Below are 15,876 nucleotides of genomic sequence, written 5' to 3' on the forward strand. Positions count from 1 at the left end.
CCACAGTAAGTATAAAAACTTTGGAAAATTATTGCACCTACTAAAAATGCCAATGTGCACTGTAATAACTGAGAGAATTGGACAGCTCCTTACATTGGAAGCATCGCTGTTCACTCAGGAGGAAGAGCATTGAAACATTATGACTAATGATCAAAAGTGTCAAACAAGAACTGTTTCTGTTTTTCATAGTAACCAATCTACAAAAAAAAAGCTGATTGGTACAAAACAGTTAAAACACTTGTGTTTACAGAGCCCATGATATATTCAAGGCTCTTTATTCCATATGGCTTATCAAACATCAATTGGTAAAATATAAAGTACAGAAACAATTAGTCACGTGCGCCGGTACAAGCGGTTCTGGCTGAATTCTGTATATACTGTATACAAGCAGTGCTCAGACTGGATCAGTGTATGGTAATACATACATCTTGTTATAATATACAAAAATCACTTATGGAAATAAATAGTTTGTCCCTTGGCTTTATATTTCCACCTGCAGTTTGTACTTTCACGGTTCATAAAAATGTCCATTTTAGCTGCTATATAAAAATGACTGAATCTAGTGCAAAACATAAGAAGCCTCTGATGAAATACTTTTACACCTTTGACTGCCTCTCATCAGACCACTCTTGCTTGGTGCTCTGCAAAGCTTGTGTCTTCTTCTCATCCACTTGTACATAGTCCACTCTCTGCTCTTCAGACAGGAAAGGTTTCTTAAATTAAAAGAGAACAACAAAAAAACGTTAGATACTAATCTTCAAAGCACATAGACACACGTGAAAGATTTCCAGGTGCGATAAACTTTTTTCGTCCACTGACTAATGAACATAACAAACATTTTGACGCCCATAAAAGCTTTTTCAGTTTTGCTGCTCAGTGGACAGGAAAACCACTACTACTATTACTAGCAGATAAGGATGCTCGATGTTGGTTTTAAAAAAAAACCACATACAATATACCGGTAGTCTGAGCATATGAAAGCAGAGAAAGAAATAGATGTTTTGGGGATTTAACTGAAAAAAATATGGGGGGTGTCATTGCTGACCTCCTTCTGAAAATATGTGTGGCCTGACTGTTGAATCTCTGGCTTGAGCTGGAACAAGTATGCAGACCAGGAAAGTAAGATACAGTGGAACCTCCGTTTAAGAGTAACTTGGTTTGAGAGCGTTTTGATTTGCGAGCAACCTTTTTTTAAAATTCTGACTTGGTTTGCGAATTCAAGCTAAATAGGCCTGCAGTACCTAATTTGGCCTGAGGTACGGGGGCGCAGAAGCCGAGCAGAGCCGAAAACAGGCCTACAGTACCTCATTTGGCCTGAGGTACAGGGGCGCATGAACCGAGAAAAGCCGAACATTGGCCTGCAGTACCTCAATTGGCCTGAGGTACGGGGGCGCAGGAAACAATCCGAAGTGTCCTCGGGCCTTTTCGGCAGTTTTTGGTGCTCTCTGGCCGCATTCAGTATTGCATCCCATTGAAGTCAATGCGGAACAAATTATTTTCATTTCCATTGACTCCAATGGGAAAACTCGCTTTGATATGCAAGTACTTTGGATTACGAGCATACTCCTCGAACGGATTATGCTCGTAATCCGAGATTCAACTGTAGATGTTTTGGGGATCTAACTGAAAAAATAATGGGGGATGTCATTTCTGACCTCCTTCTGAAAATACGTGTGGCCTGGCTGTTGAATCTCTGGCTTGAACTGGAACAAGTATGCAGACCAGGAAAGTAAGATATTCTTATCGGTATACTTGCTCGGGGTTAGAGACTTTGAAGAAAATGTCATTTTTTTAGTTTTAGTGCAAGGGACTGCTCTATTCAATACAAACTGATTAAATAGTTTAAGTATGTCCTCATCATACATAGGTTTGTTAAATCTAAAGGTGAATGTAGAAAGACTGTATGGTCATATTGTAATGTGTTTGGTGAGACATAATGTCACGTCCCTGGCGGTATAGCCGGATGTGCGGAGGATGGCCTCTCTTACAGCTCTGACTCCGAGCCCCTGGTAGAGCAGACAGGAAGCGCAAGAGTACAGAGTCGCACGAGTGCCTGGCAGGATCGCTGATGAAGTCGCTGGGCTGGGACCTCTGAAGAAACCGCAGGAGGACACCGTTGCAGGAGAAGCCCAGGAGCAGCTGTCAGCAGATAGCAGAAACGGCTTTGTGCGGGAGCACCACAGGCAGGAGGGCAGAAGAAGCTGCGGATGGATGGGTGCACAACAGGACTAGGAAGGACTGGAGAGGAAGCGCGTGCAGGCAGGCCGGGTCATACACTGGTGGGCACGTCAGGAACCAAAGCGGAGGCAGGAGCAGAGTCAAGGTGCAGGCCGGGTTGGTATTGGGCTGGCAGTGAGGTAGCAGGAGAGGTAGGCAGGAGCAAGGTCAAACAAGCCGGGTCAAATGCAGGTAGAAAGCAGGAGCATCAGAGACAAGCGGGGTCAGGTAACAGAAACAGGAATCGGATACAGAATCAGGATACACCAAACGCTGTAGAACGGACAGCACCTGAGTCCGGGAAGTGGCCCAGCTTAAATGGCCTGTCTGGCGCCAAACGATCAAGGGATGCACGCCGCGGCGCGTGCACAGGCGTGCGCATGCGCGCTGACGGCGCTCTCACAGGAACAGGAGTCACTGGCCGTCTTCTACGGCCGCCATATTGGATGTTGGCATGCCCTTTCTGATTTTAGCGGATCGGATGTCAGCGCTAATCCGATGCTCCATAGACCTGTATGGAGCGCCCGTTCAGGTCCGCCGAAAAAACTGACAGGCGGACCCGAATAGTCCGACTGCGTGAAAGGGGCCTATCTCACAAAAGTGAGTAGACCCCCCTCCCATTTTTGTAAATATTTTTTTCTACCTTTTCATGTGACAACACTGAAGAAATTTAACTTTGCTACAATGTAAAGTAGTGAGTGTACAGCTTGAATAACAGTGTAAGTTTACTGTCCCCTCAAAATAACTCAACACACAGCCATCAATGTCTACACCGCTGGCAGCAAAAGTGAGTACACCCCTAAGTGATAATGTCCAAATTAGGCCCAATTAGCCATTTTCCCTCCCCAGTGTCATGTGACTCGTTAGTGTTTCAAGGTCTCAGGTGTGAATGGGCAGCAGATTAAATTTCTTCACATGAAAAGATATAATAAAATATTTACAAAAATGTGTGGAGTGTACTCACTTTTGTAAGATACAGTAAATGCTGTATATTACTGTAAATTACTGTTACATCACTTTTCACATATGGCCCCTAGTAGTTGCCTGGTTCAACCTTCTAGAGCAAAAGTTGTCTTAACCTCTTTAAAAACATATGGCCATTTTGTTGCATTTTACCTTTTGCACAGGTGATGGAGATGCAGAATTAAAATCCAGGGCAAGATAGTCAAGGCTGAATTTCCTTGGCCAAGGGAAGCTTCCATTACTGGGTGATGCCCCTTGTCTGTGTTCCTTTTAATAGAAAAAAATGTACATTATACAGCACTATTTCATAAACACCTATTGTTAATGTTTAATGTAACAATTCAAATAGCTAGGAGGAAAGCATTGTAAAGTGCATGAGGCATATTTAGGGCCTTCCCCTTTATCTCCAAGTGATATTAGCCCAGCATCTCAGTTGCTGTACCCTGGCTGGGTGGCTTCCAGTGTTCTATCTCCCCACCATACTGAAACAAACCCTTATGAGCTTCAGCACTGGGTTGGCACTTCAAAAACAGTGCCCCCCCCCCCCACTTGAAGGAACATCCTCTCAAATCCCCATCAGGCTCTTCCATACCATCAATGCCTAAGAACATGAAGTAATGTGCAACTTAAAAGGTAATATTTATTTTATTTATTCAATGCAATTTATGCAATGTTTAGATATATTGAACATTCACAACAGTCACTGCCTTCAAGGAGCTTATATACTAAATGAGCAATTACTAGTACATACAAGTCATTATCAGTGAAAGAGTGAGAACTGGTCCATGGGCATCTCTTCTGAACCCATTATACAGTAACCCTAATGATTCTGCACCCATGTAGCTGAAAGATCTACTGTGGACAAGCCTCCTAACTGTGCTTTTCCTATGCAGGACAAATCAATAGTTCTACTTAATGCAGACCCCCCAAGATGCATATTCTTTCCTCCCTTTTACTCCCCCACCACTCCCTTCAGCCAAGATGAGTAAAAAGCAAAAAGCCTGTGTAATCTACGTTGCTTAATTTGTTGCAAAGGTTAGTATGGTAAGACAATTCCAATTTAACTAAGCAGAGAATGTGCATATCTGTAGGTTAAAGCTTTGTATAATTAAGGGGAGACAGATGGTGAATTCTGAAGTAATGGCAACATCATTATATAGCATTATGGAAAATCAGAAGAGTACAAAGCTATCATTTTATTTATATGGTATGCAAAAAAATGAAAAGTAAATGTAAAAGTATAGCGAGCAGGCAGAGAGATTTATATTCACCTTTATTATGTCAGTTATAATCTCAGTATAAATGTGAGCTGATAATCCTGGCTTCAATCTCTGGAGTGTATTCTCCATATATTCTGATGTAGGACCTGCTAAAAGTTATCAACAATACAGGCCTCCACTGCACACACCAGAACATATGGAGAATGCACCCCAGGCAGGGGAACCGGGAATGTTCATCTTACAGCAAAGCTTTGGCTGTCACAGTAGGACCAACACTGTATCCTGGCCAAGGCCAACAAGGCCCAGGCCTAGGGCAGCACTTTGCAGGGGAACAGCATGGAAAGAGTCCCCGCCGGCTTGTGCTACACTGTTAGTATAGCGCCAGTCTTATAGGGTGGACTGGGCAGAGAGGTAAATTAGTCTAGCACCCCCATAAAGCAGCCGCACTGCTTCCGGTATGCGGGCGGCTGGCATTCCACAACTGTTGGGGGGGGGGGGGGGGCTGCTTCTAATTTTGACTGTCTTATCATCCCGGACCACAAACCTTCCTCACTGTGCTATATGTATCCTGCTGCACCATTGGCATGGTTATTGGCATGGTTAGTCCTCTCCATAAAATTATTAGAAATCTGTGCTTCAAGTAGAACTATAGGCAACACTTTTTTTTTCATTTTGGATAGAGTAAGAGAAGGTTATAGCCCCGGTCAGTTTATTTTTTACCATCCCTGTCCTATTGCAGGGATTTCCTTTCACTTCCTGCCCCATAGCCAAACAGGAAGTGAGAGTAAATCTATGCAAATTAAGGGACTCCATTGCCCCATCCAGGCCCTCAGAACTAGTGTCCCCACTCGAAATTTTCAGGGTGGGTCTTAAACAGCAAGGGGTTTGGCCTTGAAAGGAAGGGGTGGGTCATATTTCAATTAGGGGTGCACACGTTTAGTCAGGCCTAGGGCAGCACAAAACCTAAATACACTACTGAGTGGAACAAGAAGTTACAGTGGGAAAGGGGGAATTATGCCTCTAGGGATTCACACAAAAGTAAAGACCCTGCTGGAATTTAAATCCATCTCTACACTTCCAAAATGGTTTTTTTTTTAAAAGTCAGTGGGTTCCACTGTGAAAAGCAACTGAGCCTAAATTTTTGAGCCAGCCTGCTTCAAGATTAAGAATGTGCCTGCTATTGTATATGACTAGCTTTAGGGAGTGCTTCCTTATTAAACTGGAGGGTATATGTTCTAAAGTTGTTATTTGCACCCTCTAGTGAATTATTTAAAGGAAGTATTCAAAACTCAAGCTGGTGTAAGCTCAAACACTGAGCTTGGCCTGAAAAGCTGTCTACACACATTACAGATCTGAATATATAACCTTCTACAGATTTATCAACAATATGTACAGGCAGTCCCCGAGTTACGAACACAATAAGGACTGTAGGTTTGTTCGTAAGTCGAAGTTGTTCGTAAGTCGCAACACTGCATTTGTAAGTGTAACTTCCGGGCGGAACATTGCATTCGTAAGTGTAACTTCTGCCTGTGCATGGATGTGGGATGTTCCGGGCGATTTTATGTTATCTTGGGCTCTTCTGGCCTAGGAGTACTGCAGTGTGGGATGTGTTCGGAGGTATCTAGGACCAGCGTGGAGCACAAGTGGCTGCATTAGAGGCCGTTCGTAAGTAGCAGTCATTCGTAACTCGGGTGTTCGTAAATCGGTGGACTGCCTGTAGTGGAAATGCCTGCCTAGTTGGATACAAACTGAATAAGTCCCCATATTGTACTGGGGTTATACAATCAATTTGTCACATGTATGACATGCTTTAGTACCCCTAATGTAGCTCATAACTGGGGGGTTCATAGGCCAGCCACACAAGTTCAGCCCTAGGTCTCCCACTAGATGTTATAAAAATGTCAGTAGCGTTAGCTGTAGAAAGCTGTAGCATTTTTTTAGCAAAACTATACTCCCAGAAAAGCTTATGGCTCAAAAAACGCTGAAAAACGCCACATAGACACTTTTTTTTTAGCTTTTATCAGCTGAAAAACTCCTATTAAAACCCATTAGTTATGGGTGTTTTTTCCAGCTAGAAAATGCCCCTGACAAAAAAGCTGATAACGGCATATGTGTGCATGGACACATAGGATAACATGCTGGGGAGTTTACTGGCTGCAGAAAAAAAAAACGCCTGAAGCCAAAATCAGCAGCTGTAAAAACGTCCAGTGTGTGTGAGGCCTTATTATCTTGTTATGTTTTTTTCTTGGGTGAGGTTGTTCTTTAATGCATACATTGTTAACTTATCCCACATCAGCAGTTACTAAAAAGTCCAGCTATTTTTACTATTTCTGTATATTGTACAAAGCATTATCCCCAGCACAACAACTGAGTCACTATATTGGTCTGCGTTGGATAAAACAAAGCCAGTGCATGCACAACGTGATTACCATTGGAGTATAGCACTCGTCCTCTTCTCCTGAGACAGGATTGGCAAAGATATTTGCTGAGCTAATACAGTCGCTTTCTGGGGAGATAAAGCTGGTCCGATTACTAGGAAGAAAAACATGGAAGAGGTCAGACAAGCATTTTACAGATGCTCTGAAATGCAGCCAACTCCTGACATTGCACATATGTCCCATAAACATGCCCTGCTTTTGCTGCTCTGGTGGGAACAACAATATAGAAGTGAGCTTCCCTGGCAAAGAGTCAGCAGGAATCAGACATCACCAAGATAGGCATCTAGATGGTAAACAGGTCAGTCGTTCAGGCAAATGGTTTTATGAAGGTTGTCCACCCAGCGCAATACAAGACAGACATGATGCGCCTGTCTGCAATGCACCGAGCAGCTGTGTCTCCATGCAATATTTATTTGTTTCTCTTCCAAAGGCAGGGCTTGATTCATACCTTACTGCTTCTTTCTCTTCTCTTTGTCATATTTGCTTTATGAGACACCAGGGGCCCTTGTATTGAACTGATCATCTGCTGCCAATGTTCAGGTTTGCAGCTGTGCTGAACACTGACACACAAGCTTCCATGAAGTCATGTTTACAAAGCACTAAAAGGATGATAAATATTAGTAAAACTAAACACTAAAAGCGTATTAAGAGTGATAACAGCAGCCCCGACGTTTCACCGAGATGGGTGTGGTCCTTATAGAGACGTCAGCGGTATCATTACTAGGCAACACTTTAATTGTACGGTGTACAACTAACAATTATTACAGCGGGAATCTGTCATCTCCAGCAAAGTACACTATCAAGACAAATGGCACCCACAATGATCCAATGACTCAGCCAAGGCCTCCTGAATAGACAGTCTCAAATACTGTACACATTTTTCATCATGATGTCTGTTTGCTTTGCAGCTCATCATTGTTATTTTTTTGGTTTCTTTCTGCAATGATAACATTACCATAGCTGAACATCAAGTTATAAAAACTAGAGTGGAAATGTACTGGAAAAACAGTTGTGCATCTTAAACATATGAGGTATACCCTAAAAAAATAAAAATAAAATAAAATATCTTGGGTGTACCTCGTATGTCCTCATTCCTCTCCCGTGATGCAGCAAAATCACCAGTGACTGCATAGATAACTTATGTTTGTTATTGAAACCACTAGACCCTGAAGAAGGGGTTCACTGCTACAAACTTGAAACACGTTAGAAATTCTTTGTCCTATTTATATATCGACATAGTCCAGTGGTTATTTGTATAATATTGTGATATTGAACCGTAACTGTATATGCATCCAGTTTTGAATTCATTATGTTATTTTTCATGATTTTAATTTTACAAAAAAAAAATTAAAAGATTATTTTCAATACTTTACAAACTTGAAACACGTTAGAAATTCTTTGTCCTATTTATACAGGTCATTCTCAAAAAATTAGCATATTGTAATAAAGTTCATTATTTTCTGTAATGTACTGATAAACATTAGACTTTCATATATTTTAGATTCATTACACACAACTGACGTAGTTAAAGCCTTTTTTATTGTTTTAATATTGATGATTTTGGCATACAGCTCATGAAAACCCAAAATTCCTATCTCAAAAAATTAGCATATTTCATCCGACCAATAAAAGAAAAGTGTTTTTAATAAAAAAAAAGTCAACCTTCAAATAATTATGTTCAGTTATGCACTCAATACTTGGTCGGGAATCCTTTTGCAGAAATGACTGCTTCAATGCGGCGTGGCATGGAGGCAATCAGCCTGTGGCACTGCTGAGGTGTTATGGAGGCCCAGGATGCTTCGGTAGCGGCCTTAAGCTCATCCAGAGTGTTGGGTCTTGCGTCTCTCAACTTTCTCTTTCCAATATCCCACAGATTCTTTATGGGGTTCAGGTCAGGAGAGTTGGCAGGCCAATTGAGCACAGTAATACCATGGTCAGTAAACCATTTACCAGTGGTTTTGGCACTGTGAGCAGGTGCCAGGTCGTGCTGAAAAATGAAATCTTCATCTCCATAAAGCTTTTCAGAAGATGGAAGCATGAAGTGCTCCAAAATCTCCTAATAGCTAGCTGCATTCACCCTGCCCTTGATAAAACACAGTGGACCAACACCAGCAGCTGACATGGCACCCCAGACCATCACTGACTGTGGGTACTTGACACTGGACTTCAGGCATTTTGGCATTTCCCTCTCCCCAGTCTTCCTCCAGACTATGGCACCTTGATTACCGAATGACATGCAAAATTTGCTTTCATCCGAAAAAAGTACTTTGGACCACTGAGCAACAGTCCAGTGTTGCTTCTCTGTAGCCCAGGTCAGGCGCTTCTGCTGCTGTTTCTGGTTCAAAAGTGGCTTGACCTGGGGAATGCGGCACCTGTAGCCCATTTCCTGCACACGCCTGTACACGGTGGCTCTGGATGTTTCTACTCCAGACTCAGTCCACTGCTCCCGCAGGTCCCCCAAGGTCTGGAATCGGTCCTTCTCCACAGTCTTCCTCAGGGTCCGGTCACCTCTTCTCGTTGTGCAGCGTTTTCTGCCACACTTTTTCCTTCCCACTGACTTCCCACTGAGGTGCCTTGATACAGCACTCTGGGAACAGCCTATTCGTTCAGAAATTTCTTTCTGTGTCTTACCCTCTTGCTTGAGGGTGTCAATGATGGCCTTCTGGACAGCAGTCAGGTTGGCAGTCTTACCCATGATTGCGGTTTGGAGTAATGAACCAGGCTGGGAGTTTTTAAAAGCCTCAGGAATCTTTTGCAGGTGTTTAGAGTTAATTAGTTGATTCAGATGATTAGGTTAAGAGCTCGTTTATAGAACCTTTTCATGATATGCTAATTTTTTGAGATAGGAATTTTGGGTTTTCATGAGCTGTATGCCAAAATCATCAATATTAAAACAATAAAAAGGCTTGAACTACTTCAGTTGTGTGTAATGAATCTAAAATATATGAAAGTCTATGGTTTATCAGTACATTACAGAAAATAATGAACTTTATCACAATATGCTAATTTTTTGAGAATAACCTGTATATCGATATAGTCCAGTGGTTATTTGTATAATATTGTGATATTGAACCGTAACTGTATATGCATCCAGTTTTTAATTCATTATGTTATTTTTCATTATTTTAATTTTACAAAAAAAATATTTTCAATACTTTGTAATCACTAAGAAGTCCCATAGAGGAATCTTTTTTTGTATCGTGACTGCATAGGCAGCCATGTGAGGCAATCCACAGACTTTAGTATAAAGCCTCGTACACACGCTCGGTTTACTCGGCAAGAACCAGCAATAAAACTGCTGGCAGAGCTTTCTTACCGAGTAAACCGAGCGTGTGTATGAAACCTGTTCTCTATTTTCTCGTTGTGATTAGTGTTGCTCACGAATATTCGTATTGCGAATATTCGGCTCGAATATGGCATATTCGAGTATTCGCGATATATTTCGAATTTCGCGGTGAATATTCGCAATTCCGAATATTCGCATTTTTTCAATTTGATTTTTAAAACAGATCACATCCTATCGACGTCTAAAAGCATTCCTGGTATGATTAGAGACCCTGGGCCGAGTAGCTAAGCTGAGGCGATCCTTTTATGTTGCCAAATTGAAAAAAAAAAAATTGCGAATTTTCGCTATTGCGAAAATGATTGCGAATTTTCGATAACTGTGGTAGGAGAACTCTGATTGTCTCTGATGCAAAAGGGGGGGGGCTTTGTGTATGTTTCTGTTATGAATATTTGTATGTTTGATATTATTTTTTTTTGTAAGAAGGAAAAAATTGCGCATACCTTAAAAAAAGGGGAGAATACAGCAGCAACTCAAAAATGTTATACAACATAATTTAATACAAGACAGAAAATGGAGTCGCTCTACAAGAATAAAAAATATGTCTAGTGACAAGACATGTGGGCAAATTATAAAATAAGCAAGCGCAAATAACTTGTGAAATACACAGTGAAACAAATATATAAAGAAATATAGTCCCAATAATAGAAAAATAATCTTTCATAAAAATGTCTTTGATATGTGAAGTGAAAAAAAGTCCAAAGCATGCAGCAGGAACGTGTTCAATCTTCAAGGTGTTTGATTGACAAACGGCTGTGACAGATGGATAGAGTAAAGAATCACCACCAATGCAAAACACTTTTTATTTTCTATTGTAAAATATCAATAATATTCTGAGCCAATCAAAGTGCTCCTTCTGCATTTGCCGAATATTCGCAATTATTTTGTATTGTAAAATATCAAGAATATTCTGAGCCAATCAGAGTGCTCCTTCCGCATTTGCCGAATATTCGCAATTATTTTGTATTGTAAAATATCAAGAATATTCTGAGCCAATCAGAGTGCTCCTTCCGCATTTGCCGAATATTCGCAATTATTTTGTATTGTAAAATATCAAGAATATTCTGAGCCAATCAGAGTGCTCCTTCCGCATTTGCCGAATATTCGCAATTATTTTGTATTGTAAAATATCAAGAATATTCTGAGCCAATCAGAGTGCTCCTTCCGCATTTGCCGAATATTCGCAATTATTTTGTATTGTAAAATATCACGAATATTCTGAGCCAATCAGAGTGCTCCTACAGCATTTGTCGAAATTGCGCAGTAAATATCGCATTCGCATTTTGCGAAATTTCGAAAAAATATCAAGAATATTCTGAGCCAATCAGAGTGCTCCTACCGCAGTTATCGAAAATTCGCAATTATTTTCGCATTCGCGAACATTCGCAATCATTTCATTTCGATAAAATATCACGAATATTCGAATTTAGCGAATATATCTCGAATATTCGACTATATATTCGAGATATATCGCGAAATCGAATATGGCATATTCTGCTTAACACTAGTTGTGATTCTTGGCAGTGTGTATACTTACCTGTCGCCGTGGAAACCCGCGCATGCTCGAAATGACTTTGACGCATGCACGGTAGCTTCCTAGGCATATGTAGGATGCAGCAAGATGGCAGCGACGGCATCGAATGTAACGAGTGCATGCTTGTCATACGCGATGACATCACCGCGTTCTTGCCTTCCAAAAGAACAGCGATTCTTTTGAAAGGAGTGTCTGTACACTCGGGCGGCAAGATATTCTTGCGAAGAATCGCGTCAGCAAAAAACATTTTTTTTTCCTGACGAGATTCCGGCCCGTGTGTACAGGGCTTTAGACCCACAGCATAACACCAGCCCTACTTTAAAGTAGACCTATAGGAAAAACTTTTTTTTTTTTTTTTTGGATTAAGGGAGGTGTGATGGAAGTGAAATAAAATGAATATTTTATTCTATGCTATTTTGTGTTATGATTGCTTTCCTCCTGAGCTACTCAAATGTTACATATGTATGTGTGAAAATATGTTACAATGCTGTTAGTTTCCTTAAAAGACATTATAGGGTTAAAATCTTGGCCAGGATTTAAGAGTGAAAATGGATATCTTCAAACCCCTCCTAAACAGCTGTCATCCCTCCTCCCTCTTCACTCCAAAGCCCCCTCCACCGAAGAAACAAAGATGGCCCCCAAAGACTTTGAAACATGTGCCACGATGCCAAGAACAGACGTTACATTTATGCACCTGTGTGCATAGGCACATTACAATTATGGGCTGTATTTTAGCTCAGTAAAAAAATAAGCTGTACTGAGCTTTTTGAAGCTGCAGTGTGCAAGAGGCCTAAGAGTGTTTAATGTGTTTTTTGTCAAAAACGCAAACCAGAAGTTTTTTTTTTCTGCCTCTAAAGGCCAAGCTTAAAATATGCCTCTAATCATCCACTTTTGCTGCACTTTCAGAAAGTGCACCAAAAACACCCAATCTAGTAGTGTAGGCAACCTACGTAAAAACTGCGCTTACACCGCGCTGTACCTGTCCTGTGGGGAAACCACTTAGGAGCAGTCTGAAAGCGCCCTTAATGTGTAAACTTCTTTGATGAGCTTTTTTAGGTCTCACTCAACATTCTATAAAAAACGTCAATCATTCGTTTTTCTGAATGCATTTTCCCTGAAAACAATACAGCAACCTATATATTAATGTGAAAACACTTTGTTACAGCAGACATTTGATAGGCCTTATAATGTGTTATTACTGGAGTGTGACCAAATATCCAAGTGTGACAAATTCAAAGCAAATACATTGTAGCGGTTCACACTGCCTTCACAAGTTCACCACTACCTTCAAGCAAACACCAAATGCATCACAAGTGTGCAGCATAATAGGACTGTTCAGAAACGAAACATTCTCAATTTTTAAATTCCGTTTAAAAACCCAATACATTTTCACAATACATTTAAAGGCAAACTATTATAGATTTGGGTACATTTTTCTTAACCACTTAACCTCTGGAAGATTTTTCCTCCTTTATGACCGGACCATTTTTTTTGCTATTAAGTACTGTACTACTTTAAAGGACAAGTTCACCCTTTTAAAACAAATCATAAATGCACATCTTTTTGCAGGTAAAATGTTTTTTTTTTGTTTTGTTACTAGGAGCTTGGAAAGCATTGCACCCGTGATCAGCAAATCATGGGTGCCATGCAGGACTCCTGCAGACTTTTCAGTGTATCTGTCTGCTCGTACTTCATACGGCCAGGCAGATACACACTGACAGGAAAAATGAATGAACTACGTAATTTGCGCCAGCTATAAAGACACAAATGACGTGTGCGGGAAGAAAAATAAAAGGTATTTTTTCCAAGCAGGAACAGCAGGCACATAGAGAAGATGCTTGCCCACTGTCACTAGGAAAGGGGGAATGGCTGCAGATGCTGGAACATGTTCTAAAAGGTGAACCTATCTTTTAACTCAGAGGTCGTCAACCCCCGGTCCGCGGCCCAAAGCCGGGCCGCACCGCCTCCCTAGCCGGGCCGCAACGCAAGGGACACGGTCCGGGCCGTACCGCCGCTATATCCGGGCCACGGAGGAGACTGTCAGAAATGCAGCTGCCCGAGCAGAGAGATGACGCCATCTCTCTGCGCTACGCAGAGGCACGCCGCTGTCCCGCCCTAACATACGGGGCTGCAAGGCTACGCGCGGCCGCCCGATGAGAGCGAGAGAGAATGACGTCATCTCTCCGCCCACCCTCCCTATGCATTCCCGCAATCTCTAACAGCTCCCCCCCACATTCCTGTGCTGAGACTGTAAGTACAGGGGGCACTGCAGAGGGACTTGTATATTTTTTTTATACTGGGACATTTATTAATTTTTTTATACTGGGACATTAAATGTCCCAGTATAAAAAAATGATTAAATGTCCCAGTATAAAAAAAAAAACGATTAAATTATTTTTTTATACTGGGACATTTAATATTTTTTTTATACTGAGACATTTAATAATTTTTTTATACTGGGACATTTAATAATTTTTTTATACTGGGACATTTTATTAATATTTTCATACTGGGACATTTAATAATATTTTTACACTGGGACATTTAGGGCTGGTTCACACTGCACCGATGTCAGAGTTCAGAGTTCGGTCACTGCAGTGCACATCACATGCGATCTCTGTGCGATGCGATTTCAGCCATACAAATTGTATGGCTAAATTCACATCAAACTCGCGCAGGACCCTTTTTTTTTGTCCGTAGCAGAAATGGATCGCATTGGGTGTTCACACCCATGCGATCCGATTCCTGTCCGAGTTTGCAGATCGCACTGCGATATGCGAACTGATTTGGTGGTGTTGTTAACTTTTAACGGACACTCACAGCAGTTTGCATAGGGCAATGTGAACTTCCGCCGCAAAACCTGTGATGCGGGAACCCGCAATGGATTTGCAGGGTTCCCGCACTAAACGCTAACGCAACACATCGCGATTCCTCCGACCAGGCCTTGGAAAAATATTCTTCCACAAACCGGTCCTTGGTGCTAAAAAGGTTGGGGACCACTGCTTTAACTGATAATTGCTCGGTCATGCAAGTCTGTACCCAAACTAAATATATATAATTTTTTTCACACAAATAGAGTTTTCGTTTGGTGCTATTTGTTCACCAATGTAGCTGTGTGCGACTATGTGCAATTAGCAGCAGCCGATGTGAGCCCGCCATGAGTTTAAATGGGCTGAGCGGACGGTGCTAATCGCATAATCTGGTCATTCCTGCAGCAATAATTCACAGATTCTTGCCGCAGGAATCCAGGAGCCACAACAAACTGGTTGGTGATTGGTTTGCATTAAATGTATAGTGCCTACAAACTATGGTGTATACACTAATTTTTTTTTTTACTAATAGCAGTGATCAGTGACTTATAATGGGACTACGATAGTACGACTGGGGAATCTGCAACTAACTGACACTAGGGGAACTAACTCCCACTGACATCACCAGTGACATTAATTCAGTGATCAATGATAATACTATACACTGTCACTGGACTAATGGCACTGGCTCGGAAGGGGTTAACATCTAGGGAAATCAAGGAGTTATTTATGTGCCTAACTAGGTGTAATGTTTTTAAAGTGTGCTGCTTTTACTAATAGATTTCTTAGATCGTTCCCTCTGTACAGAGCTCTATATTGATTGTCAACACAGAGTTTTGGGCTGTGATTGTACACAACTGTTTAGCAGGTCCCAGCCGTGAATCATTGACCAGGCTCCCTCTGTGTACAATCACAGTGGGTGCTGTACGTGCCCTAAATCCAGAAGCAGGCAGTGACATACAGGTACATCACTTTATCTGTGTGTCCCGCCCGTCCACAGTACATTGCAGGCAGGTGGTCTGCTAGTGGTTAGTTATACATTTTAACTGATGTTTTGGATGTTTTGTTGCTCTTGATATAGATTCATTTTACAGATAAATATTTAATGTGGCAGAATCACTTTGATACAGGGTGCATCAATGACACTGGATTCACAGAGCACTGTGGTTTTTCAAAGAGAGCATGTTTGCTTTCACACTTTCTCTATAGGTAAAAACAGATATGGGATATGGGTTCCTACTTAAAGGAAACTTCTTTTCTGGGCCTTTTAAAAGACTCTGCCATTACTTTTAGCGTTTGCAATAGTCGAAAGTGCTGGACCCTAGAGCCCAGTCCTCCGAAGAGAGACATT

General features: G+C 41.4%; 1 protein-coding gene across 1 annotated transcript in view; it reads right to left on the reverse strand.

Annotated features, from left to right (window-relative positions):
* Positions 1-238: 238 nt before the first annotated feature.
* The window catches only part of GAB3 (GRB2 associated binding protein 3), a 159,304-nt gene continuing 143,666 nt past the window's right edge, over positions 239-15,876 (reverse strand). The window contains exons 8-10 of the mRNA XM_040323918.1: positions 6,830-6,932; positions 3,334-3,447; positions 239-713 (exon numbers count right to left, since the gene is read on the reverse strand). Of these exons, the coding sequence (XP_040179852.1) occupies positions 597-713; positions 3,334-3,447; positions 6,830-6,932 (334 nt within the window). The 3' untranslated portion in view covers positions 239-596. The remainder of the gene's footprint in view (positions 714-3,333; positions 3,448-6,829; positions 6,933-15,876) is intronic.

This window comes from Rana temporaria, chromosome 9 (assembly GCF_905171775.1).
Source record: "Rana temporaria chromosome 9, aRanTem1.1, whole genome shotgun sequence".
Taxonomy (NCBI): Eukaryota; Metazoa; Chordata; class Amphibia; order Anura; family Ranidae; genus Rana; species Rana temporaria.